Source organism: Stenella coeruleoalba, assembly GCF_951394435.1.
Source record: "Stenella coeruleoalba genome assembly, chromosome: 3".
NCBI classification, from domain to species: Eukaryota; Metazoa; Chordata; class Mammalia; order Artiodactyla; family Delphinidae; genus Stenella; species Stenella coeruleoalba.
In genome coordinates this window covers 46,351,183-46,377,795 of record NC_137148.1, presented here as the reverse complement: position 1 = coordinate 46,377,795, position 26,613 = coordinate 46,351,183, and the positions used below count along the sequence as shown (strand labels likewise).

General features: G+C 39.1%; 1 protein-coding gene across 2 annotated transcripts in view; it reads left to right on the top strand.

Moving 5' to 3' along the window:
* The window catches only part of PDE4D (phosphodiesterase 4D), a 723,544-nt gene that overhangs the window by 151,049 nt on the left and 545,882 nt on the right, over positions 1–26,613 (top strand). The window contains exon 1 of one of the 2 annotated variants that reach the window (XM_079918759.1): positions 11,506–14,107. The exons of the other annotated variant lie outside the window; for it this stretch is intronic. Within the exon in view, the coding sequence (XP_079774885.1) occupies positions 14,061–14,107 (47 nt within the window). The 5' untranslated portion in view covers positions 11,506–14,060. Of the gene's footprint in view, positions 1–11,505; positions 14,108–26,613 lie in introns of those variants that run through there. 2 annotated transcript variants of the gene reach the window in all.

The following is a 26,613-nucleotide window of genomic DNA, read 5'->3' as shown; positions in this document are numbered from 1 at the left end:
ATGTGCATCCACTTCAATGTTCATGAACCATCAAAGAAACAGCATCAACAGAACAACGACAACAGCATGGACTGGAGAACAGTTAAGACTAATGGTGCCTCATTATGGGATGCCATTCAGACAATGGAGGTTAAAACAAAAAAAAGCAGAACTTCATACTGCTGAAAGTTCTCCCAATAGGAAGCGTGTTCAAATACTAGAGACTTAGTTTCATGAGAAGAGGATTAGTTATACCTTGGCCTGTTTATCCAAAAGCAAAGACGTGGGTAGCAAGTTTACTAGAAGTGTCTTCTTGGAGTATAAGGGACAATTATGATAGCTTAGGCCACCGGCTTTCAGTAAATTCCATCTTGTACTTTACAAAAATTAGCTCATTATTCTGCTGTTCTTATGAATGTGTTAGTCTGCGAACATATCGTTGTCACAAATTAGTCACCTAGTGTTTCTCTGAAAGTGATTTAAAATAAGCACACCCACGTCATAATATGGAATAGTAAAATAGGTCCTGGCTTGATCCTTTAAATGGAATTCAGCAGAAAGTATGCTTCGCTTTCCAAGGGGTTTCTGGCACACACATCATCTTCTGATTTCCTAAGATTAGAATGTGATCCTTGCCCTCAGTATTGACAATATCATGTAATATAAGAAACCTCTTTAGTTTCCCTCCTGAACTCCAAGAGAGAACCAAGCCTACTGATAAATGATGGATTTGCAAATTGAACATAGCTTTTGTTTGTTTTTATTTACATTGCTTGTCACAGGTGTCATCAGTTATCACAACTTGTTTCAGTTCAATAATAGCAATTTTGAGGATTAAACATCTGATTTTAAAAGTTTAGTTTTGGCAGATGAGCTTACTCACCAGCTGTTTAGAAAGAAAGAAAAAATGTGAGAAACCATAGCTTCCCTCTTCTAACTTGGTTACCTATTGAGAAGTGCCCTGGATTATAATCAGTGTTCCATGTTGAAGTCTCTCAGGGAGGATGCCTTTGGTGCAAGTTTGGAGCTGCTAACTCAATGGCTTAACATAAACAAATAAGGCAGATGTATTGTCTTATAACATGAAATTCCAAGGTAGAGCATTCCAGGGATGGTCTCTTTTTGTTTTATTTATTTGTATTATTTATTTGTTTATTTAGTTAGTTTTCAGGGATGGTAATTAAGAGGCTCAGGCACATCACCCAGGTTCTACTTGCCTTCTTAGCATGTTGTTTTTTTGCTCAGACTGACTCTCCTAATTATCACAAGATCATGGCCCCAGCCAGGCACAAGGTCCAAAGGTAGAAAATGAACCCTTTCTTTCTTGTGCTTCTCTTTTTTTTTTTTTTTTTTCCTTGCGGTACGCGGGCCTCTCACTGCTGTGGCCTCTCCCGTTGCGGAGCACAGGCTCCGGATGCGCAGGCTCAGCGGCCATGGCTCACGGGCCCAGCCGCTCCGTGGCACATGGGATCCTCCCGGACCGGAGCACGAACCCGCGTCCCCTGCATCGGCAGGCGGACTCTCAACCACTGTGCCACCAGGGAAGCCCTGTGCTTCTCTTTTTAAGAAACGCTTCTCCCAGAAGTCATCTCAGCTGACTTCATTTTATATCTCTTTGGTGAAGTTTGGTCTTAGGACATAAAGGAATAATTGGCCAAAAAATGGGATTAGACTGTTCAGGATTTACCCTGAGCTGGGCAGGGAGTCACTTTCTCTGAGTACTTAGCTGCCTCAAAAAGTAAATTCCCGCAAAAATAATTGGTTTTCTGCCAGCAAGGAAGAGGGAGGGTGGATGTTGAGTGGTTGATCAGCGATGGTAAAGGAACCATGGTGTTAACCACATGGTAACAAATGTTAAAACCGCAGTTTCAACAAAGGCAGTGAGGTACGATAGCCACATTCCAAAGTGTGGTGCCCGTCCTAAATTCCAAGTTTCAAAATAGGTGGCCAAGAGTCAGTTTCATGACATTTGGGCCACTTACACCAGGGCCCTTAACTCAGGTCAAGGCAATAACGGAGTTCAGAGAGGGGAAAGGAAGTGCAACTTATGAAAAGCTATTATTCATTTTTTATAGAAAGAGATAACTGGGTGGTGCTATGAGCCCTACCCTCTCTTCCCTCAAAGGGGGCTGCAGTCATCTCATTCACATCAAACCTAGAAAAAGAGGATTCGATGGTGGGAATTTTTCCCATGGACTGCGTGTACACCGCACATGAGAGAGAGCTGGCCCTGAGCCAAAAGGCACTTGGACTTCAACAGCAAGGGTTTGGGTTTATAAGGATTGGATCCCTAGAAAACCGTGGGCTTGGTGGGGGGCTGATGAACCAGCAGTACTCCGAACACAGGCTCTTCCTGGGTCCTAGGAGTTGTCGCCAGAGGGACCAGCGGGGATGTGGCTGATGAACCCACAAAAGTGCCCACGAGACAAAGAAGCAGCTTTCAACATCTGCCAGGTCCCCAACGCAAGTTGCCATCTTATGACAGTGCCAGTTCAAAAAAAATATCTTCTCCTTCCTTTCATCACCTCTCTCCATGCTCTCCAACCCCAGAGTAGTCAGTACCAACAGCTGTGAAGTCAGGCTAGCAAGGAGAGGGGAGATAAACCTTACCGCTGCCTCACCCACTTACCCTGTTGCAAGCAGCTGGTCTGCAGTGGGCCCAGCTGGGAGCTGGAAGATGTGAGTTAAATCAAGTTTGGAGTTTCAGATTACAGTTTGGAAGGGACATTCTATTTTTATTTATCTATTTTTAAATATTTATTTATTTATTTGGCTGTGTCGGGTCTTAGTTGCGGCACACGGGATCTTCATTGCGGCTCACAGGCTCTTCGTTGTGGCATGTGGGCTTCTCTCTAGTTGTGGAGTGCAAGCTCCGGAGTGTGCAGGCTCAGTAGTTGCGGCACACAGGCTTAGTTGCCGTGCAGCGTGTGGGATGACCAGGGATCGAACCTGCATTCCCTGCATTGGAAGGTGGATTCTTAACCACTGGACCACCAGGGAAATCCCTGGAAGGGAACTAATATCTGAATAGAATCTGAGTTGATGGTTTAAAGAGAATATAAAGTTCTCTGTTGCCTGAGATTGCCCAGAAAAGTGATAAGACTTTCTCCATAAATAAAACTTAAAGGGGTAGTGAGAAACCAAAATAAAATGTGTTTTTAATATGTATCACGTGTCCTTATTTTCAATGACTTTGTTATAATATTAATACTCTTTAAAAACATTTTTTTAATATCCTGACAATACCACATCACATTTGTATCTCTAGTTGCATGCTTCTCCTTTCAATCATCCTCTAATATTTGAAAGGAAAATTATTTACACTGTCCAGCAAATATTCTGATTTTTAAAACACCTATGTGCCAGTGGAAGAATCTCAAAGAAGATCTGTGTTAAAGGTGTAAGAAGCAGTAAGTCATTGTGAAAAACAAGGGAAATGGGAAAGTTAGTATTACTGGTAGTGCCCTTGTAGCCCACTCCACTGCCTTTCACTTGCCCTTGTCTTTATTCTCTTCTTCTTCCTTTCAGACTCCTTAGGACTGGGAGTTCAGGATTGTCACTTGCTCACAAAAGGTACAGCCCATGAGGAGAAGTCACCAGGGATTCTGGGTTGCAACAATGGCTTGATCCTTCTCCTTCAGGAACAAAAATATTCCAACCCTTGACACACTATGGTAGCCTCATCCAAATGGCCTGTGCCTCTAATCAGTGGGTATTTGTTGGGCAGAGGGAGAAAGGTGAGGAGTTTATTCATTAACTTTGTTCCTGCTTCCAGTGCAACTTCCATTCTTTTAAAAATAAAGCAGGCATTTCCAAAATCACGGAAGCTTGCTGAGAATCCTGGTGACAAAGGTTCAGATCCTCATCTACCTGTTCCATCAGCCATCTAAAGGGGAGGGGTCAGTGAGAAGAGTGGAGAAATCCTCAAAGTAAACTTCCTGTTTGATCAGCTTTGCTACTTTATTTTGTGGAAAAATTTAAAGTTCTTTTGTGTCTTTATCCATTTTACAAACCTCAGAACTAAAAACGGCAGATGAAATCATGTTACAATTCACATTGACTTCTTCCCTACTCATGTGACGTGCTTCCCATAGAGAAAAGTATAAGCTACATGGCTAGGCAATTAGATCACATATTAGTATTTTTCTTTTTTCAGTTTTGGACATGGTGTTTACGTTTGCCTGTTTGTATCTGTTAAGTGAGCTGTGTGGTCTGTAGTGATGCTTTTAGGGGTGGAGTATGCCAGTTAGAGAGAGAGGCAGGCTAGTTGGTAGTTTCAAGTGCCCAGTATTATGGATTCTCCTCCAAGTCAGAACATTAAAAAACAGAGCAGAGCAGAAGGTATTAAATGCTAGGTGACGGAGGAGTTATCTGTCTACAATAGGCAACTAGGATTTAGTAATTAGTCTTGAATTTATTTTGCACTCAAATGCCAAGAATGTTTTAATTAATTATATCAAAATGACTTTAAAACAGTTATTCTAAAATATTGACTTCTGGTTTCAATGTTTTAATATTTTAAAACTGTTAAATGATTATTTTAAAATAATTATATGGATGCCCTTTTTTCTCCCTAAAAAGGAATTATGCCTTTCAAGTACTAAATTCTCTTCCTCCATAAAGCTAATAAAAATCACACTATTTTCCCCCTTCCTTAATCTCTCTCTCTCTCTTTCTGTCTTTTGCCTCCTTATCTGAAACAAATTAACATTCAGTGAATAAAATGATGAAAGGGGTTTGAGAAAAATAAGAAGCTAATATTTTGACTGGAAGTGTAATAGATGTCAGTCAGAGAGAAAGGATGCTCTCTCCAGAATCCCTGCGTGTGGATGTAGATGTAGGTACATTAATTGTTAATTCCTCTGTGCGTGTGTGTGTGTGTGTGTGTGTGTGTGTGTGTGTGTGTGTATGTGTATGTGTGTGTATGTGTGTTTTAATTTAAGCCCCTTGATTGAGTAACCATCAATTCAATGTCAAGCTAATTCACTTGGCTAATTCACTATGACAATATAGCCTTAATTTTAAATTGCTTTATTTTGTGGGGGAGGGAAAGGATTTATGAATAGCAACATAAAATTTCTTATATGGTGACGCATTCAGTCAAGATTTTGATTGCAAGAAAAACTGACTTAGACTAGCTTCTGTGGAAAAGGAGGGAATGTAGTTACTGGAAAGATACAGAAAATCACGGAAACAAAATGGAACTGGGTCTTGTTGGATTTGTAAAACTCAAGAATTGAGGCAACTCCTCTTTCTGTGGCTATATAATCATCCATTTCTGTTTGTCTCTGTGTTGCAGCTCTTTGCCTGCTTCTATCTGTAATTGCTACAATTTCCTTAGTCATTAGTTTGCACTTGACCCAAAATGCCTTCAGCCCCTAAGTCCACATAACATTTTGGTTCAAGCTCATCTGGAACTGATTAGATTCCCTATTTTCTTATGACCATTCACATTCCAAATATACAAGATTAATGTTTTCTATCCAGTGAATGAATCAGGTGCCAGTGGGTCAAGTTTTCATACCTGTTGCAGTGAGGTTTTAGGAGGGTAATAAGGGTGTAGGTAAGGAAAGCTCTTTAGAAACAGCTGTAGGCAGACAAAAATAATCATGTTTGGTATAGTGATTGATTCATTTATGATAATTATTCACTCAACAAATATTTCACTGAGCACTTCTTATGCACCAGACACTATTCTAGGCACTGGGGATACCAACCAAAAAAACCAACCAAAAAAATCCCAGTGCCCTGATGGAATTTCTCTTCTTATGATGATCATTAGCCCTCTATTTCAAAGCTAACTGAAGAAAAAAATGGAGTAGCAATGTCCTCATACAGTAAGTACATGTTGAAATAACAATACATATGTATGTGTCTTTATATGTATATGTAATATTTACATTATAAATATATACATATAATTTGTAAATATCATAATCATAATTTCTTTTACTTAGTTAACTGTCAATGGTGTGTGAGTGGGAGCGTGTGTGTGTATTGGAAGCAGCAATTGAGGTCTTTGAATTTTAAATGACATGTGATTTGCAGATTTTGATGCAGCTTCTTTTAACTTCCTATGAAAATGGCTATGAAAATATACCCTCCCAAAATTACAATTAAAAAAGCCCTTAAACCCAGGACCAGGAGTGATTCATTGCCAGAATATTAAAGAAACAATAAATTAGATTGAAAATATAAATGATAGACCATCCATCCTATTCCATTCTAAAAGTAGGTAAAAATAATTTCTTGGATTTACCTGGACCAGAAAACATATATACTGTATATCGGGTTGGCCAAAAAGGTTTGTTCGTGTTTTTCCGTAAGTTGTTACGGAAAAACCCAAATGAACGTTTTTGGCCAACCCAATACTACTACTATAGTAGGTACATAACTACCTTAAGTTTTTTAAAAGAAATATACCAGCAGATACAAAGTAGGATCAGAATTAAGGAGTTAGGAAGTCTTCAGGTTTGCAGATACTTACGTATTTGAGCTGGAGTAAAATAAACACATCCTGTTATCAAGATGTGCAATCAGATATTTCATTTTGCAAGTATATATAGCTTTAACGTCGATGGTTCCAACTCTGAATAAGTACTGCTTCTGGCCCCAGTTACAGTGTTTGTATGGGCGTGGAAAAAGAATAAATCAGTTATTCGTTTCTCTTTTTAAGACTTGATATTGATTTAGCTAATGATGTTAGTGCAATGTTTGAATTCTTGAATATACATTTTGAATTTAACTGTTCGGTTTTGAGGTTTGACGTTAGATATTTCAAGTCTACCAGAGATTCTATCTGACAAATATTAGAAACTTGGGTTTGATATTCCAATACACTGATATTAACTATAAATGACTATTCTTCCTTAATAAATACTAGGTATATTTTTCTCTTCATTGGTGTCTCAATTATGCAAATAATACATGGAAATATTCTCATTAAGAAGATTAATCAATTCAGAAATATGTAAAGTAAAAGGTGAAAATCATTTTTTAACGAGGCCTACTTTTACTTCCTTATCTCAGAGGTGATTAGTTTGTCAGTAGCTTGGTGTATATCCTTCTAGATCTTTTCCTCTACATTGGCATAAATATATATTTATATTCACATGCATATTTAAATTCATATTAAATAATTCATATTAAAAATATTAGGCTGCAAACCTGAGGGGTTTTTTTTTTTCACCTACCAGTATTTCAGATATTTTTTCCAAGTCATTCTTAGAAATCTATACTATCCCAGAAACATGGGTGTATGTTGAAGCTGGGTCTTATCTTATTACATGAGAAATATTTTTACTCCTTTAAATTTCTGAAACAAATATGATACAAAGCTTTTAGAAAAGTTTAAGGTAGAAATGAAATATAATTCCATTTCAGAAGGGACTTCCAATACTATCTTATTGGTTTTTGTTTCCATTTTTGTTTCCATTTTAATTTAAGTAAATTGCAGACCATGTGAAGAATCTATATTTTATTACATTTTCTAGTGATTGAATTAAAAGTATATGTGAGCAACATTTAAGGAGCTCTCTTCATGTTACAAAGTGTTTTCTATAATTTACCCCAGAAATTTAAAAATTATAATAACCTATAAGTTTGCTATTATTTCTGTTACAATAAGGAAACTGAGCCTCACAGAGTTTTAGTGAGTTGTTCAAAATTACACAAAAAGTGAAAGGCAGAACCTGAAATTAAGGGCTCACATCTTGAGACTCTAAGAAAGAATACAAACTCGACTTTTTCTTCTTCAAACTTGCTGTAGTTTTTTTTCCACATTTGAGTTTTGAGTAACCAATAGTAAGTGCTTTCTCTGTATCCTAGCATTAGTTATTCCAACACTTCTACTTTCAAAGATACTAAAAGTGGAATTTAGCAAGCTTTCTAAATATCCCAATTATGAAATGTATTGTGTTTGATGGTATGAGAATTTTGTCTTGTAAATGTGTTTATTTATCATTTAAGATGAGAAGATTTAAGTTTAGGCTATATGATCCAAAATGACTTGTTATATTAGTTAAATCGTGAAAATTTCCATCAAAGCATCTGTTGGTTTTAGGTGATCAAAATGGGTGTTTAATGAATTTCTTTTTCACTTTTCTGTTGGTGGTTGTATTTTTGGTCATAAGAACATGTAGAAATTGAATGAACTAGCAACTTGCTGAAACATGACCCAGTTCCCTGATTCTTAGCGGTTGAAACCAATGGCTTCATAAAGAGCTCCTCTTATTTTAGTTATAAAGGTGCTGAACAGTGTGCCTTCAGGCTTTGCTAGAATTTGCCAGAAGTGGGAAGTCATCACTATCAACATGGTCATTAGTTAACGTTTGTTTACTGAGTGCCAGCAACGTTTTTGGTGTTATAAATACACAGAGAAAGACACTGTTGGGCTTGGGATTGGTTTTCTACAGCGGTGGGAGAGAGGATTTGGTCTTGAATGTTCTTTTCCTACTCGGAGGTAGGGGTGGGGAATGTGCGGTCATCTTGGGTCTCATTCTGTGTACTGGGATGCTACTCTCACCTGTTTTATTAATTGATGATATATATAATACATAGAACAAAAATATGTATATTTACACACACGTGCACATGCATAAGCAAAAAGTACACATAAATTTCATTTTTATTAGACAATTTAAAAAATATTTTGCTTTTTTGGCTTTTGGTGAAAAAGTCATATCCCCCAAGATATCCAAGTCACTGTATCTTCTAATTATCTTCTATTTATAACATACTCATACTGCTAATATAGAGAATGTGTTAAAAAATTATGCAGAGGTATTTGTATATATAAAGATTTTTATGCAGAAGTTAACCAGCCTCTTGAAAGAATGGGAAGCTTCTCTAAAATATCTGAAATGACAATTAGGATTCCTAGAAGATTAATCATAGAATACCTTTTAGACCCTTGTCCATATCTAAACCTACAGGAGTTTTAATTTTATTTCACCCAAGTTATTTAAGAGGCAATCATTGATAGTAGCTGTTGGTTATAGCAAAATGTGATGGTGACCGAAAGATACACCTTAACACTTGAAATTAAAATTTCATTCTGAAAGTGAAACTCGGGAAAATCAATGAGTTAAGTCATTACATCAGATAAGTAACTGTACAGATAAGTGACTATAAAGAGTTTTAGGAAACACACAAGGTTTGGACTAGGGTGTGTCTTTATTATGCTATGCTTATGTTAGCATAAAGATATAACTTAATGATTTGTTTTAAACTCATTGTGAAATTGAAGGGGTTTGAAGAGAATGGAGTCCTGAAACTGACAATACAGGGGTAAGACTTTGCCTAGAGAGTGTTAATTTTGTATTCCTACTCTTATGTTTTTGTAAACATTTTTTAAAGAACTCCCCTTTTCAAACCAAACCTAGATATAAAACAGGTAAAAGCAGAGGGGCTCTGGTTGAAACAGTACAAGGTAGTTGGTCTTCCCTTTGCCCTGAGTTGGCTTGAGGCAACTTTGCCAAACCACAGGACTCCCAGGAATTTAGTTTGAACACCATCACCCTTGGGAGCAAAACCCCCTAGCCATGGCAGAAAGAGACTTTAATTATAGGAAAGGGGCATGGGGACACTGGTTAGTTAATGCTTCTCTGACTTTGAGTACAGTAAACAGTCTTTCATGAAAATGTTAGAGTATTCAGTTTGCTCAGAGTTTGTACTTTACACTTTATCAATAAAATGGCATCCTGTTTTTAAATTTTTTTCTTGTATCAGTCTCCTATGAGGATAGTTAATGTGAGTCCATCCTTGAAAGACCGAATACTCTTGTGCTTATCTTGGAATCAAAATTTTAAAAAGGAGAGGATGACTAGCCTTTGTGTTGTTAGAGCTGAGCCTACACCATGGCTGTAGGAAGTTTGTGCCAATCTGTGGTGTCCTGCTAATAATTAGAGCTCCTTTATTGATTGAAATGATGGGGCTGGGATCTGCCATAAAAGTAATATTTTATGCTTACTCCTATATTTCTTAGAACTTCCATGAAAAGATGATTACCTTTTAGTAGAAAAAACAGATTTGTATTACCCTAGTCCATCAACATTATTCATCTTTGAGAACTTTTTTTTTCAAATTACCAACCTATTAGTTCTGCCCAAATGTTGTTTCATGAAGACCACACATTTGTGAAATATTAAATAAGTCTTGTGAAGTATCAGTTTGTAAAATAGTGGTCATAACTCTGAAGACCCTGTTTATAATATACATGGAATAAAAATGCTGGAAATCAGCTATTTCTATTCTCTAAGCAAGCCCATTCTTTTATATATGTTTGTTACCTTGAGTTTTCAAAATACTCAGTTTAGGATTGCTTATTAATGTGTAATCTTGGTTCCCTGAACTGTGAAGTAAACTACGTTTTTTTCTTTGTTGTCCCTCAGGCAGAAATTTGGCTTTTCTACTATTTATCATAGCTTCTCAGTTGTGTGTCCTTTCTTTCTAATTTATACCTTATTCTAGACAGTTGCACCTATAAAAATAGGAATAAAAAGCCAAGAAAAGTTTACTTTAAAAATATTCAGTTGAAATCTCCTCTTAGTTTACATATATTTTAAGTTTACATTTCCTCTAGTAAGCCGATGACTAAATTATTTACATTTAAAAAATTTTTTAAGTGATTTAGTATATCATTGCCCACAAATGGAAACATGGCTAACAAGTATTGAATGTTGAACTGTGTGGTAATTGAGAGAGATTCAGAGATATTTTTGGTATTATTTCACCCATGGGTGTCACTTTGGCATACAAACAGAGTAGAGTAGAATGAAGTAAAAAATAAGGAAATTTCAAATAAATGTTTATTACAAGGGAAAATAAATTTCTATATCATTTTAAAAAATCTTTGTATTTGCTACTTTCCATGGAGACCTACTCTTTAATGTAGTGTGAGAACTAACTATGGGTTTTGAAATAGGTTAATATCCATCATCCTATCATCATCACCATCATCATCAAAGAACACTAACCTGCCAAATAATCATCAAATAATCTGAATTTTCTTCCACATCTACTACTAACATGATTTGTGATGATGAGCAAATACTACCATTTTGGAAATTCATCTCCAAAGTTGTCATAATAAATGTCCTACTCTCCTCAGCATGGTTCTGTGAGGCTAAAATAATACCTGTAAAAATAAAATTTTAGAAAGCATAGCACTAATGCAAGATGGTATTCTTATGTACAGAGGCACCAAAATATAGTGGTAATGCAGGCAGGCTTTGGAGACAGACTTTCTTGGTTCATATTGTGACTCTTACTAGATATTTGACCTTGAGCAAGCTGCTTAATCCTAGAGCACCACAATTTCCTCATCTGTAGATCAGGGCTAATAATAATCCATCCCTGATAGTGTTGTTGTGAGGATTAAATGAGATAATAATGTATAGCACTTAGTACAGAGGCTGGGACGTTGTAAGTGTTCCTTGCTCTTAAATAATATTTAAATATCTCTTGTAATAGCAAATTTTGAATTACTCAGTGATGCTTGGTTCAAGCATTCATAGCTTGTTAAAAACAATTCAGACTGAAGTCTTCTGGTTCAGATCACAAATGACTTTATGGAAGAGATTTATTCCCTTCAGCAAAAGGGGGTCGTGAGGATACTGCCTAGGCTACAGGAAATCCCAGGAAATATTCTCAAATTCCTTTTCAGCTGTGGTACCATCTTTTTGAACCTACAAGTTCAAATTGCTTTTAAATGAATCACTCAGTTCTTCCTCTGGCCAGGAATACTTTCATTAGGATTATCGTTTGATCAAAATGAAAACTCCCCAAATCATGGCAGTTTTCACGACCAAATTTCTTTATACCTGGTTTTGACTTTGTGGGAAATGCCACGCCCCACTGCCCCGACAGCTCTGTGTAATGTTTTCTGCTATGACAGGGCCTCACTGGGGAAATCCTAGCTGAAGATAATAGCATGATATATTAAATGTTGCCAGTATTCCATTTAATAATAAGCAATTGTATAACAGGCTTTTTAAATACCTAAGTAAAAAGTGATACATTAATATTGAGTACACTGCTACTGTAAAGTCCATTCTCCTCCTGATTTCCAACCAACACCATTTAACTGCCAACCTACTATTACAAGAGTTTACTATTTTATTCTTGCTCCAAAATGGCATCAACAGCGATGGGGTGCTTTCAGGGGATTGTTGAACAGATTTTTTTCAACAAAGGGGGAAGCTTGAGGAAATGCAAAACAGCCACTGTAGGCATGGCAAAGCTTTATCTCAGCACGCCTCAAATCCACACACCCCTTAATCAAACAAGCAGCTTTATGGCATGCGCAATTGCAACTGAAATATAACCGACTTCCGCAGAACTGGCTTCCAGAGGATTTCCTGTCCAAAAATGACCGTGTGGTCATCTGTCGCTAAATGGTTACAGATCGTCAAGTCAGCAAGGCACCCCCTCCCCAGCATTTGTGTGTTTTAAAAACAAGAGAGTCGAAGTGACCAAACCCTGTCATTTGCAGATTCTCTCTCTGGACTTCTTTGATTTCCTTTCTTTTCATTGGGTAAAAAGGGGAAAAACAAAACCCAGCCGACAAAAACCCTCCCTCCTTAATATCTGTTTGTTCAATGTGTCATTTCCCTGGGAGGTTATTTACAGGTTTCTCGCTGCTTAGCTTGTCTTGCCTGGTGATCACTGACTGAAAGAAGAAATCTGCCTTTTTGGGGCGAGCTGTGCCTTTAACCCCTTTGGTCGGCTCTTCCTTGGAGGCGAGCGAAGCGCGCTGCAGTGTCCGGGAACCCACCTAGAGGGCCCCCTTGACGCCAGCACATCCCCTGTCGGGCAGCTGCCTCTGCAGCCGAGCGGGCTGCTGCAGAGTTAATGTACAGTACCACGGAGCCTGCAAGTGTCCTGAGCTGTTCAGAGCCGCCGGCAGGCACAGCCCAGGGCAGACGAGGCGGCTGCGACGATTCCAAAGGTTCTGCTGGAAATTCGGCGCTGGGGGACCCCAGTGGGAGCCTGTTGCCATTGTGTTTTAAAAGCATGCAAGGTCTGTATAGCTCGGGCGTGAGAATCTTTCAGAAGCTGTCAGAGCATCTGAGTAAATGACACCTACTGGGAAATTGAATTGGGGGTAAAAAGAGAGAGAAAAAAGAGAAGAGAAAGACAGCGGGGGAAGAAATTCTTAGACAACGTCTGACTTGCAGCTGTGAAAATTCATTTCTTTCCCAGGCAAAATATGAAAAGCCCGCACATGGATTTGATAACAACAAATTAGAGGGGTTTCTGCAGGGAAAGGATCAATAGCTTAGTCATTTGACTGAAAGAGAGCAGACAGCCTTATTAAGGGGTTAGGCAGCAGAAATGAATTTCCTCCTGACAGCACCTTCTGAAGTCATGATGGGAGCTCATGGTGATCCTGTCCTGCAAAGCAGAAATTGCTCCTTGCCTTCCTACTTTTGCAGTTGAAAACCAGCAATTCTGAGATTGGGGAGAGAAGTTGGCTTTTGGTTATACATGGTTGCTAGCCCCTCTGCCCAGGTCTTTGTCCGACACGTCTCAGAAGGCAGCACTGCGTTAAAGTGACCACACATGAATATGTGCCTAAGAAAGAAGAAAAAGCAGTATTCATTTCTAAAGGACAGCATGGCAAAGCAACCTGAAGTTTCCCATTTCCCTTCTAACACTTCTTTAACAAGGATAACAAGAAACTGTCTTTTGACTCCTTTTTTCCCACATTCCAGAGTCCTTCCTGCAAGGATGCATTAATTTCCACTCTAGGCAGTTGGATTTTACTGGGACAATATTTGCCACCATTTAGGATTAGCGAATGAACTGGTTATTTTAGTGTGTTGACTAACTAGTGGAACCTAAATGGGTGGACCGATACCTGCAGTACTCTGTGATGTTTCTTTCTTCAAACCCTGGAAGGGCTTTTGTTGTTGCTCTTTGTTTTTTTTTTGTGGGGGGGTGATTTTTGGGAATTCAGTACTTGTTGCAATAATTGCCCATGATAGCTGCTCAAACAGGAGAGTTGGAATTCATCTTTGAAAATCACTACATGTAACATACGAGACAAGGAAAATATTAATGACAGAAGATCTGCCAACATGATGCACGTGAATAATTTCCCCTTTAGAAGGCATTCCTGGATATGGTGAGTAATCGATATCCCCTTCAGTTGGTAATACTCAGAATTATAAAATTCTATGACAGGTGCCAGAGGTGGGTTTGTCTTGAAAAAGAATATTGGTCTCAAGTGAGGATGAAAAGTAAAACATGTTTAAAACCAAATGCTGTCTGAGAAAGTAATGGTTATGCAAAAACAAATTTCTTGTTAATATAAAAGCATCTCAAGTAAGAAGTCAGGTATGAGGGCATTGACAATTGCTAACTGATTTCATTGAGAGACAAAAACAAACCAAAAAAAGCAGCACAGCAACTTTGAGAATGGCAACTATTTAATAAGTAAAAGAAAAAGGGAGGTTTGGGATTTGACTTCTGCTTTTTGTCTTCTTTTATTTGAAAACTCCCTGGGGAAGGACACATGTGCATTTCTGACATCTCATGCCAGTTTGCTTGGCCTTAGATCTTTGTAAATTTCCAAAAGAAGGTTAAGGGAAAACTTAGAATGTTGACTCAGTTTTGAAATGACATTAAGATGTGTTGGTGCCTCACACTAAAGGAATATTTTAACTATTCAAGAAATATTTCTACCAGAATGAACCAATTTCATAGAATTCTAACAGATGAATCATGAGGTGCTCAGACTCTCATAGAACATGCTTAGTGCATTGAGATTTGGTCATGTATTAAGGTTCAGTGTAATGAATTAAGGTCCCTGGGCATGTGACATCATGCACTATTTCTTGTTGGAGTTTATGACTAGACATTTATAGGAACTAGTTGCTGAGGGTCGTGTAAGGGCAAAGCTCACTATTTAAAGATTGCCTGTTTCACCACACCTTTAGGGTTGACTGGATTCAATTTCTCATAGCAGAAACTTTGTGAATGCATGATAAAGGCACAGTTTAAGGTTTTGTGGCTATGAACATGGTTTGGTTTGGATACTGCAATGTATCTCATTTTGAAAGTGTATTTCTCAGGTATATTTTTTGGCTGACCTTAGGATAAGTGATACACGTCAAATACAGGTTTCTGAGGGTTTTCTAGTTGCTTTTATGGCAGTGTCTCAAATGAAAGTGTCCTGATATCTTGAGGCTCCACCAAAACCCCCTACTGATTTATTACAGACATTTTAGCTGGTTAGCTGAAAATCAGTTACAGAGAAGGGTGAGTGACCTCCTCGGTCACTGGGCAGGTACTCATTTTCTGTCAATATCAGATACATCCAGAATCGACACTGTGGCGTATCTTCCTTCTCTGCCGCCCAGAGCCACTGTCCCCAGTGTCTAATGTGCTTGGGAGGGAGTCTGGGTGACATGCCTGCAAACCTCAGTGGCCCACTTCCAAGTGCATCATCAGAGTTCCCGACTCGGGGGGAGCTTTGGTGCCATCGCTTTGCTGGACCTGATGGTGAGGGTCAGGCATCAGCAGTGAGGTCTTTGTCATTCTTACTGATACAGTCACATAAATAGTCTTAAACCCTAAGATTAAAAGGTCATGGAAACAGTCCCTGGCACATAGTAGGTATTTGTCAATTTTTTTTTTTCATCGATTTCTTATGCCTTCCTTCAAGGCTAATTTTGTGCCTATTAAGATTTGTTTAGGGGACAAAATTACCATTCTCATTTCTATAAAGTGTACTTTGCTATAGAGCAACAGTTTTTGTTCTGCCTAAGCCTTGCTGTTTGGGTCTATTTGTTTATATGACAATAGGAAGGATGCAAGGTACTCTTTGAATGCCTAACATCATAACCACCTTTTATTTTGCTGTTGTTGCATTTACCTCGCCTCTGCTTTTGACTAGAAAGAAACGAGCTATTCAACTCTATAGTTTTTGAAAGAATGCAAATGTGCTTATTCATGCTCCTCTAGATCTGTAACATATATGTTTGAAAGCGTTACAGGGAAGTTGAGAGCCCTGTTGGTTTTCTTTTGTGCCTGAAGCTAGGTAACCCTTTGTACATTTCACTGCATGACGTGCCAATTTGTTGGTATCGTGGTCAAACAGATCCACGCTGGAATGTGAGTGTTCTGTGTATCTATTCTTGCCTGGGCCCTTTGGAAGGATTCATTAATAAGATGTTAAACTCAAAGGAAGTAGGTGGTGGCTTTTTCCAGTTGACCCAATTAATGTTGTGCTCTACTTCCCCAATTGTTGTTTCTTTTTATTTATAACCTCACCTTTCAGTACCATGGTAAGAGATTCTAGGTGTTTGTTGACAGAAAACCTTCTTTCCCTTTGTCCTACTGAACGTGTCCCCCATTGGATTGGATTGCATGCTTATGAATGATCCTGCTAAGAAAAAAGGATTTGCCAAGTTGTTCTCTTTTGCATCTCCAAAGTCTCTCTTTCCTCATTCTCACATGCAGGTCTTTTTTTTTTTTTTTCCCCACAAAGCGGGTAGATCAGAAGTTGGCAACAGCTCAATGCCAGGGAGTAATAAACATTTTAAAGGAGATGTGTGCTTCGGGTTTCACAAGCTAATCTCTACGAAGGCTCTAAACCCTTTGGATAGGCAGGGTACAGAGGTGCACACTTAGTTCTCTTCTGCTTTTTAAAGGAGCAAGAAGGAGGGAGAGTTGAGATGCAGGAGGACCACGTGGAGTCTTCAAAAGTTCATCAGAGGTAGTGGTTCCAATAGAAGCCTAGGTGTAGAGTTCCTACTGTATCTCTCATCCTCCAGCCCTGGGGCTAGTGTGTTGATAATTGAGCAATAGTATGACAGATTCATCGTTTAATGGTTCCAAGCAACAGTTAATAAGCAGTCTTTTACTTGTCTTAATAGAACACTACCCTTTGAGAGCTAAAAGAGTCGTAAGAAGAATGTGCTTTCCCAGTTGAAAGCTACGTTAGAAAAATTTGCTGGAGGATTTTATTGCAAAGGCTTCTTTCCATTACACTTTTCAACCTTTTTACTGCCAAGCCAAACAAAGATAAGGGTTCACCTCACTCGGTAAATAAGTACCACATAGCCCTTACTTTTTATTCTGGCTACTTGTGAGAATATAGTGGTAGCCTGGCAATTCAGGAATGGGTCTTCTTGCATGGTTGGAAGAAGGGAAATGCAAGTCAGCTTTCTAGGAATTTAAATTTCATCTCGTAGCTATTAAGAGGACTCTTTAGAAGCATCATGACATGGAATCTTTATGCAGGGATCTAATACGAGGGACATAATATAGTGTGCCTAGCATGTGTTTGCAGCTTTTTGCCTTACTTAAAATATGTAACAACTTTGTATAATCTGATTTATAAAAACTCTGTAATTTCATGCCAGAAATGCCAGGGCCATGTTGCATGCAATTGACTTTGACATTTATAAAATTTAGGAGGGCATTTTATTGAAATACCTTGGCATCCTTTTTTATGATGGACTCCAAGGACTCAGGGAGAGGACTGTGGGAGATAGAAGCCAAGGACCCCTGCTAGGGCAGACTGTCCTGCGCTGCTCTCTGTGGGCTCCTCTGAGGAAACCTGAGCAAGATTTGGGACTAGTGATTGTGGACGGTGATTAACTATTTCGCTTATTTGACACGTAGGATTTAACTTTTTAAAGCTCACACGTTTAAATACTTTTACCAAACTCTCTCTGTGGTGCTGAGAGGTCACTTCCATCAAGAGGCAAAATGGGGTGATTAGAGCACTTTGACTCAACATTGAGGCTGCTTTTTCCCTTTTCTAGACCCCTACATCCTTTCATTGGATTTGCCCTTTCCTGGTTCCTAATAAGATTTAATCTAGCAAGTCACAGTTTGGTTGTTCCTCTGTAAACCAAGGGTTCAACTCACATACCAACCCGTTTTGTTTTTTTTCTTTGACCTAATTCCTTTATGGAATGAAGCATGATATAAATATATCAATGATATTGTATACACACACACACACACACACACACACACACACATAATTTCAACAGCAAATCCAGTGAGATCAGAGAAGGCAAGATGGCCTGCTTCTTAATGAAAGGATAGTCCTTCTTATCTAGCCTGTTAGAGTCTCATCTTTTAAGTTTTTCTTCTCTTTGTATGTCAAGATTACAGGAACTCAACCCATAATTGCATTTTCCAGAGTTTATGTTTTGGCCTGTACATATAATATTCTCACTTGTCTTACGAGAGTTTTAGTGGGTGGGAGAAGTGTTGCGTTCGATGACTGTATGCTTTGAAGGACAAAATGTATTAAGTCTCATGCAAGATAGCAGAGCTCTGCTCATTTTAGTCAAGCTAAAATTCTGCCAGTGTCTGCTTGTCTTCTAATGACATTTCAGGTCATGGCTGACCTTGCTTTAGTAGCATGTCTTCCTCTGAGTGACAGAACTACCCAGAACTTCCCGTCTGCAAATACCAAACTCTCAGCTTGATTCTGAATTCCTGTTATGGCCATATACAATTTGTTTGTAAACACTTATGGCCAGTAAAGTTTAGGTAGAGCTCATAATTACACAAGCTCATCTTGTTCACAGATCCCTGGGGCTCAATAGCAAAGTCAGCCACTGTTTAAGGTATAAGTTCAGGTTAAGATAAAATACAGCAAAGATTTTCTTTTAGATGAAATATTCATCCTATTAAACATATAATTTTTCTCTTGGCTTACTATTTTACTGTCTTTTAGTGCCCCTAGCTATAGCCTCCTTAATTTCTGTTAGCAATACCTTATAATTTAAACATGAAGATGAAAATTCATTTTTTACATTTTTAGAAAAATTTGATTAAGGAATGGTATGACAGAGGAGGAAAGTTGCTATCAGTAATATCAGTGTGTCCACAACTTACGAAAATTAAATATAACTTTCAGTTGCAGCAGACTTTCTACTGTAGTAACATAGTTTGTGTACTTTTAACTGCTGATAGGTTACATCCTCACTGGGCTAAGTGGGTAGCCCAAGACAGGGAAGTCTCTACAGAAGGAAGAAAGGGAGAAAGTATTCTCCATCGTCTGAAAATGATTAGCTGTGGGTTTGGGATGTTTTGCTTCTATTAAATTCTTCACTTTCCACCACCTTGTTTCTGCACTCACTTGAGCTGACTGTTACTGAGTTACTTCCACTAATGCTGAGGTATCCAGGTTCCAAGAAAAACAAGCAAGTAAGGGAAAAAAGGAAGATAGTTCAGAATTCTGAGAGGAAGATCCCAAGGAGGGAACTTAACAACCAGTTTCCCACTTGCCTCGGGCTAGAAGTTTCTTTCTTTCTTTTTTGAAAAATAGCCCTACTTCACCCCTTCCCCCTATGCCTTCAGTTGCCCCCCACAGACATTCGTGCTCACAAACACCCTGGCTAGCTATAGAATCATCCCACTATTTTTTTTTTTTTCCGCTCCGCGGCATGTGGGATCTTCCCGGACTGGGGCACGAACCCGTGTCCCCTGCATCGGCAGGCGGACTCTCAACCACTGTGCCACCAGGGAAGCCCCATCCCACCTTTTTTTTTTTTTTTTTTTACAATAGTTCCAAAGTGTCGCCAGGCCAAAGTTAACTTCTGTAACTATTTACCACTTGATGGACTATTAGATGGTGTTTCTAGTTGTTACAGAAGTACCAGACTATTAACATACCCAAGACAACATATTTCAACTGGCGATTATATTGTGTAAAATTCGGAGATATATATTTGGTTTCAAAGATGGATAATCCAGATTCTATATGTTAGGCTATTGGCTGGAGAAAAAAGAAACGAAACAAAACAAAAACCCTCCAGGTTTCTAACTCTAATTCTGGTGTTACTGCTTTGTGTGACCTTGTGAAAGCTCTCAGAGCTCTTTACCTGTTGAAGACAATTCAGGGGATATTTACCTGCTTCATTTTGAAGAGTAGACCATTAAGGGAACTTTCATAGCACATTGGTAAGAATCACTTATTAGACTGGTAAACATGACATGCCGAAGTCTTTCGGGTGAATTTCTTAAATATAGGTAACAAATGTAACTACTGTGTATTTCATGGAAGAGATCAACACTGATTGAACCCAGGCCACATATTTTCACATAAATGACATCCTTTAATGACAGTGGTAACTTTCAGAGGTGAGTCTTATTTGAACCCCTGTTTGCAGGTGAGGACAGTAATGCTCATAGAGGGTAAAAAACTTGCTCAAGCTCGCATGTCTATTACTTCGGAAAGCTGACCCACTGAAACCAGGTCTGGCCTCATTTTAAAACCCAGTGTCTTTTGATTCACCATATTGTTCTGTGGCAGACGCCTTAGCATTCAGTCTGTGGACCTTCTGGAAAATAGATTAGCAATAAGACCAGAGAAAATAAGCAGATTCCCTGTTAGTTAGCAAGTTGGGGAATTACACGGGGTGACTAGTGAATGTCAAAGGGTTTCCCTGAGAAACGCATCCTGTTCATGTTAGGACTATGACCTGTACTTCAGCCATGGCAGCAGATCTTTTTGTGTTTTCTCGAAATTTTACAGGGAATTTGAAGTGACCCTTGTTCCTGGGGCCACTCTGGCCTATGAGGTTTTTTTCTGTGAATTAGGGAAAGGTGCTTCTTTGGGCGGATACACTTCAGGCAAATGAATTGAAAATGCAGACAGTGGCGCTTGGTGAATGGACAGAGCCTCTGTGCAAAGCAAGAGGCACCCCTTCCTCTGTGCACAGCCTCAACCAACAGAGCAGAGATGAACTCAGCCTCGCTCACCGAGCTCTTGGGCAGTGATCACACTGCACAGCCCTGGCCCTTCTTGGACCTGGGTTCCACCCCTACCTCAAAGGCGGTTGTGACAGTCAGATGAGAGTGCTTTGCTGCCAATAAACGTCATACAAGGTTTGGGTTTTGCTTTCATCAATATTACTTTCTTCCCAATATTCTAATTACAGGTCTTTAGAATTTTTTTTTTTTGCACAGGTAAAGAATATTAACGTTTTCTACAATCAGAGCTAATGCGAAACAGCCAAAGAAACATTTTAATCACAAAATTGCCTGATACCCGAGCTGCTGAAAAACGCCATTCTTAGTGAATTGGATTAGAACACGTGGATTAGAACATGCTGATTTATTTATGCATGGGGATGCCCAGATAAATATGATAACTACCAGTCCTGCCCCGAAGATACTCATAGACTAGTGAGGAGAACATCCACAGAAATGAATGATTACAGAACAGTGGGGAACATGTTAATACAGGAATATACAAAATGTTATGGGAGTTTAAAGGAAGATGCACCTTCCTTTAAACTGGTTGGTCTAAATACCTTAAAGAAGTCTAGAAATGAGGGACTAAAAGTGTATCTGATGGATTTGAGAGTTAGTAATTATTGGCAACACATTGGAGAGTGGTTGAAGCGGGGGAGTTATACTTCGGGGGTTATAAAAGCACAGAAAAGTAGTGTACACTCCTTTCAAAATTTTGGACAAGAAGGACAGAAAGAGGAGAGCAGAGGGGAAAAGGAGAGGAAGGCGCAGTAGTTAGTGAAGAACACCAGGTAATTTTAATGGCCTAGAGCACGTCCCAAAGGAAATATCCAGATGTAGGCCCTGGACAACATGTGAAGGACACGACTTCCTCCAAGATAGGAGGGAGGTGTGGAATGACAGAGGCAGATCGTGTAGAGATAAGGGAGGTAGAAGGGGAACTTGAGGCAGTTTGGTCTCATGCCCTCTGTTTTCTTTGGAAGGTAGAATTCAAGATAAAGATCAAGGCTTCCCTGGTGGCGCAGTGGTTGAGAGTCCGCTGGTCAATGCAGGGGACACAGGTTCGTGCCCCGGTCCGGGAAGATCCCATCATGCCGCGGAGCGGCTGGGCCCGTGAGCCATGGCCGTTGAGCCTGTGCGTCCGGAGCCTGTGCTCCGCAACGGGAGAGGCCACAACAGTGAGAGGCCCGCGTACTGCAAAAAGAAAAAGAAAACGGACAGCGATATGACAGAAATGAAACAATCCTGAACTACTAAATTAGGAACTGTTTTGTAATTACAGTTTCTCCTGTTGATTGTGTTTTAGGGTTTCCAAAGAATGCAGAATTGATTTTATCGTTGTTGTCTTCTCCTTGGTAGTGTGGAAGTTGTTTTATGAACATGTTAATTAGACTGCAGTTCCAGTCTCATGACCTGATTTGGGAAATGTGAGATTTCCTAAGCTGCAGGGAAATAACTCCGGGGTGACAAACAGAAGTTCTAAGATTTTTACCTTGAGTTTTACCTTCAAATGAGTAAAAATCACAGTGAGAAGAGAAGGCAAAATGATCCAACTTTGCTCACTTTTTAATGGGTGCCTACCTTTCAGTGGTTGATGTTGTAATGTCACAAATCCATATATATGTAACCTGCTTTTACAAAGATTTCTTCAAAATCCTTCTGAAGTTGACTTGAAAGTGTCACCAGTCTCTGAGAAACTTACTGAAAGTAACAAAACATCATATGACTTTAACCAGAACTGGTATAACCTAGTTTAAATATTTATACATTTAAATTCTCTTTTATGTTTCCATGATACCTCAGGGGGAAAAATGACAAACATAAGGTGTAAATTAAGGGAACATTTTAAACAGCCTTATAATTTTTTTAGGCCATAATTATAAACCCTATCGTGTACCATGAGTTTGGGAGATATTACGAATTCCTTTTATCTCTTCTAATCACTAGAACGTTCTCCCAGGTCAGCAGAGCTTCCTCTTTAATATTCTTGGCGTCCAGTGCTCACGATTACTTTGTACAGGGCTTTCTGTCTGGGAGTTCTGCTTCAGCTCCAAAGCTCTAAATAAGGTCCTGAGCAGTCCTAGTCACTTATAAGGAAACTTCATTCTGCCCTCCTTTTTAGTCCTCATGTTTTTCTCTTTTATTTTTTGCGGTACGCGGGCCTCTCACTGTTGCAGCCTCTCCCATTGCAGAACACAGGCTCCGGACGCGCAGGCTCAGCGGCCACGGCTCATGGGCCCAGCCGCTCCGCGGCATGTGGGATCTTCCTGGACCAGGGCACGAACCCGTGTCCCCTGCATCGGCAGGCGGACTCTCAAGCACTGCGCCACCAGGGAAGCCCATGTTTTTCTTCTTAAATCTGAAGATGGGGGGGGTGCAACTAAATGATCTCTGTGGTGCTATAAAAATACCTACAGTTCTAAAGATTACCTTATCAATTTACTCATTTCTGGCTTGTTCAGGCATAACTGTCCTTCAGTTAAAGGGAATGCTGAGAAATAATACATTGATCCGCAAGCTACTCCGGGGCTGAACTCCGATGCTTTTCTGAAGTATTTGACCCTTCCTGTAGACAACTCAGCCTCTCAGCCTTAGGTATTTAGCTTAATTCCTTCTACATGCAACTTTATTTTTTAATTAATTTTTTTAATACATCTTTGTTGGAGTGTAATTGCTTCACACAGGGAGGTCAGCTCGGTGCTTTGCACACAACTTGAAATAGCAGCCTTGTTCATGGGTTAGATGGCGATTTTATGCTCCTTAATGCTGATATCACCAGTAATTGAGAAAATGTGTCTCACGTACCATTTATGTGTCCCTTATATCTTCCCAACTCTTCTCTGGGTCAAAAGTCTGAAGCTTATCCTTGTTCATCCAGCCTCCATCTAGTCTAAGGAAGTAACATGGGGTGAAGTTCTCAATATCAGATCCGTAGTTGTTGGGTTGCTTTGTGTATTTGCTTAGTATATTTACAACAAATAATTGGCAACATTATGGAGAGGCCCCTGATGTCTTAGAGAAGAAACGTTAGCAAGTTGATAATGGGCAAATTGATAAGACCCCAGGATTGCTGAGAGCAGTGGAAGAGACCTCTTGGAAGTCATAAAGTGTGGCATTGGAGTCTTGGCAGTTTGAGTTCTAAAAGAAGAAAATATTTGTGGAAAAATCCCATTTTCTAGAAAGTAATCCAGGCAAGTTTGATTTCTGAGAGAAGTGAAATGTTCTGGTGGGTCAAGTCATCACCATTTTAAAGATTGGCCACGTTTGGCCTTCCTGCACATGTTGCTTCCAGGAACTTCCTGTGACCAAGCTAACCTGTGAGACTTCGCAGTAACAAATGACATTCCGTTCTCTTCGTGAGAGTAGCCACCTAGACCACTTTGTTCTACTTTCTATCCTCAGCTCCCACACATTGCTACACCCACAGGTACTCTATAAATTTTTCCTCAGTTAATGAGTATGTGCAAAGAAAAGAATGAGTAAAAAAAATTGTATGGTTGGGTATTATTTACTTCAATAACCTTTTGCATTATTCAAATAATGTTACTGTGCCATGTTTTGAGATGAAACAAAGGAACTTATGCTATTAAAATAATAAAGATAATAATATATATCACATTTGAGAGGTTATTAATGCCAAGTATAGACTAAAGTTTCTATATACGTTATCTCATTTAATCCTCCCCAAGATCCATGACAAGGGTGTGTTATCTGCTTCTTAAGGTGTGTAACCTTGGGTAAATTATCTAACCTCTCTTTGTGTTTCAGTTTTCCCACTAGTGAAATAGGGGTAATCAATAGTGCTCACTTCTTTGGGTGGCCTGAAGATTAAATGAGAACACCTGTCGCTCAGTTAAGCAACCAATAAATGCTGGCTGTTGTTATCGTGCAGATTAGGAGAGTAGGCTGTGAAAGGTTAACCAGGTTGCCAAGGGTAATCTAGATGTCTAGTGGCAGGCCCCTTCCAACCTAGGCTCTGGATCGTTGGGAAGACTAAACTGCTTCTTTTGTATCATATTCTTGGAACCTTACGGCATATATCAGAGACAACGCCTTGGGTTGAGTTTGAATTACGGGGAATAATGCATTTCTCCTCATCTCTCTAACCTCAACAAGAATCACCAACCCTTAGAAAACTTCTAGAAATTTCCATAAAAATTTTCATCTTGAACATACATAATTCCCACACATCTTGGTTTCTGACACTCAGGAGAGTTTAACCGAGTTTGCAGAGGCACCCATCCGCTGAATTGTGTTTATCTACAAAATCCAAATGCTGTTGTTCCAAATCACCTCTGTATCTAAGATACTCCTTATTTCTTTAAAACCAATAACCAGTTCATTCACTTTTATGTACAGGAATCTTTCTTTCCTTGAAGATGTCTATGTTTGCTCTTTCTGGCAAGACAATATTGGGTAAATTAATATGCAGCCAGTCCGTATCTTTATTTATAACATATGTCCTTTTCTTCATTTATAACATTTTAATTATTTTTTGACAATACATGATACAGTTCTCAGACATGGCCCAGCCTCCATGTATGGCTCTTATCTCCTCTTTTCATACATCTTACGCTGTCAAGCTAGGCTCTAAAAAAGTTGTCCCCTTCATATCTCTTCTTTTGCCTAGAGAGTGTATTGGCTCTGTGTTGTACACCACAGAACATAGGCCCTGCTCACCTGGCCTCTGCCTTTCTTGTCTAATGCATATGCGTCAGCTTCTGTGAGTATTAATGTTTCTTCCCTTCTTATTCCACTATACATATCCTTGTATATACCCTTAAATATATCCATCTTTAAGACTTTTCTTCTCAAACTATGAGGCATTTATTAAGAACACTGTGCTAAGCACACAGAATTTAGGCAATAGTTTCAATCCTTGAACATCTTACTTGAATATGACCTAACTCTCCATGTACAGTTGTTTAGTTTTATTTTTTTTAAATCAGAAAATGTGTTTTATCAGACATACTTCCCATGGATTATTTTTACACCCATAAGTTGCTTGTTTTGGCAAATATACAAAGTCATGCAATAATTATCCCAGTTTCTTTTATGCCCCTCTCCCAGTTCCAGCCCCCAATAACCACTAATCTGAGTTCTGTCTCTATAGTTTTGTTTTTTACCAAATATCACATAAATGAAATCTATAGTTAAAAAAATATATATACACACACACACGTATATATCCATCTTTAGTATAGAAGTTACAAACATATTTTTAAGTCACAGAACCCTTTCTTCAAGCAAAAGCTTAGGCAGTGACTTAATATGTAAAATAGATATGACAGGTGTTGGGGAGCAGCTTTATTTAAATGCTGCACTTTGGAAGAAGGGCTGTTATAAATAAGGATATGGACTGGCTGCAGATTAATTTACCCAATATTGTCTTGCCAGAAAGAGAAAACATAGACATCTTCAAGGAAAGAAAGATTCCTGTACATAAAAGTGAATGAACTGGTTATTGGTTTTAAAGAAATAAGGAGCCCAGCTAGTCACCAGCCCCCACCTTGACCCCCTCTGCACCTTGCTCTAGCACCCTTGATGGAGCTCCATGGTATCCGAAGACACTACCCTCCTCATGATGGGCCTTGTACTGCAGTGCACTTCTGCCTTCTTGACTTTTGTCATGAGGAACTCCTGCTCCATTGGGACTTGGTTTGCTTGTCCTTCCCTGACCTCCAGGTGGAGTAAGCCTTTCTTCCGTTCTCCTAGAGGTCCCGTACTTCCTGCAGCACAGTTTGTGTCACATACAGTAATTTCCCTCCACATGAAGAGAGACGGCTAACTTAGTGACGAAGAGCACTGACTCTGGATCCAGAGTGTCTGGTTCAAATCTGAACCCAAGCTTTTTAGCTGTGTGACCATGGCAAGTTGTTTAACCTCCCTGTGCCTTGGTTTCCT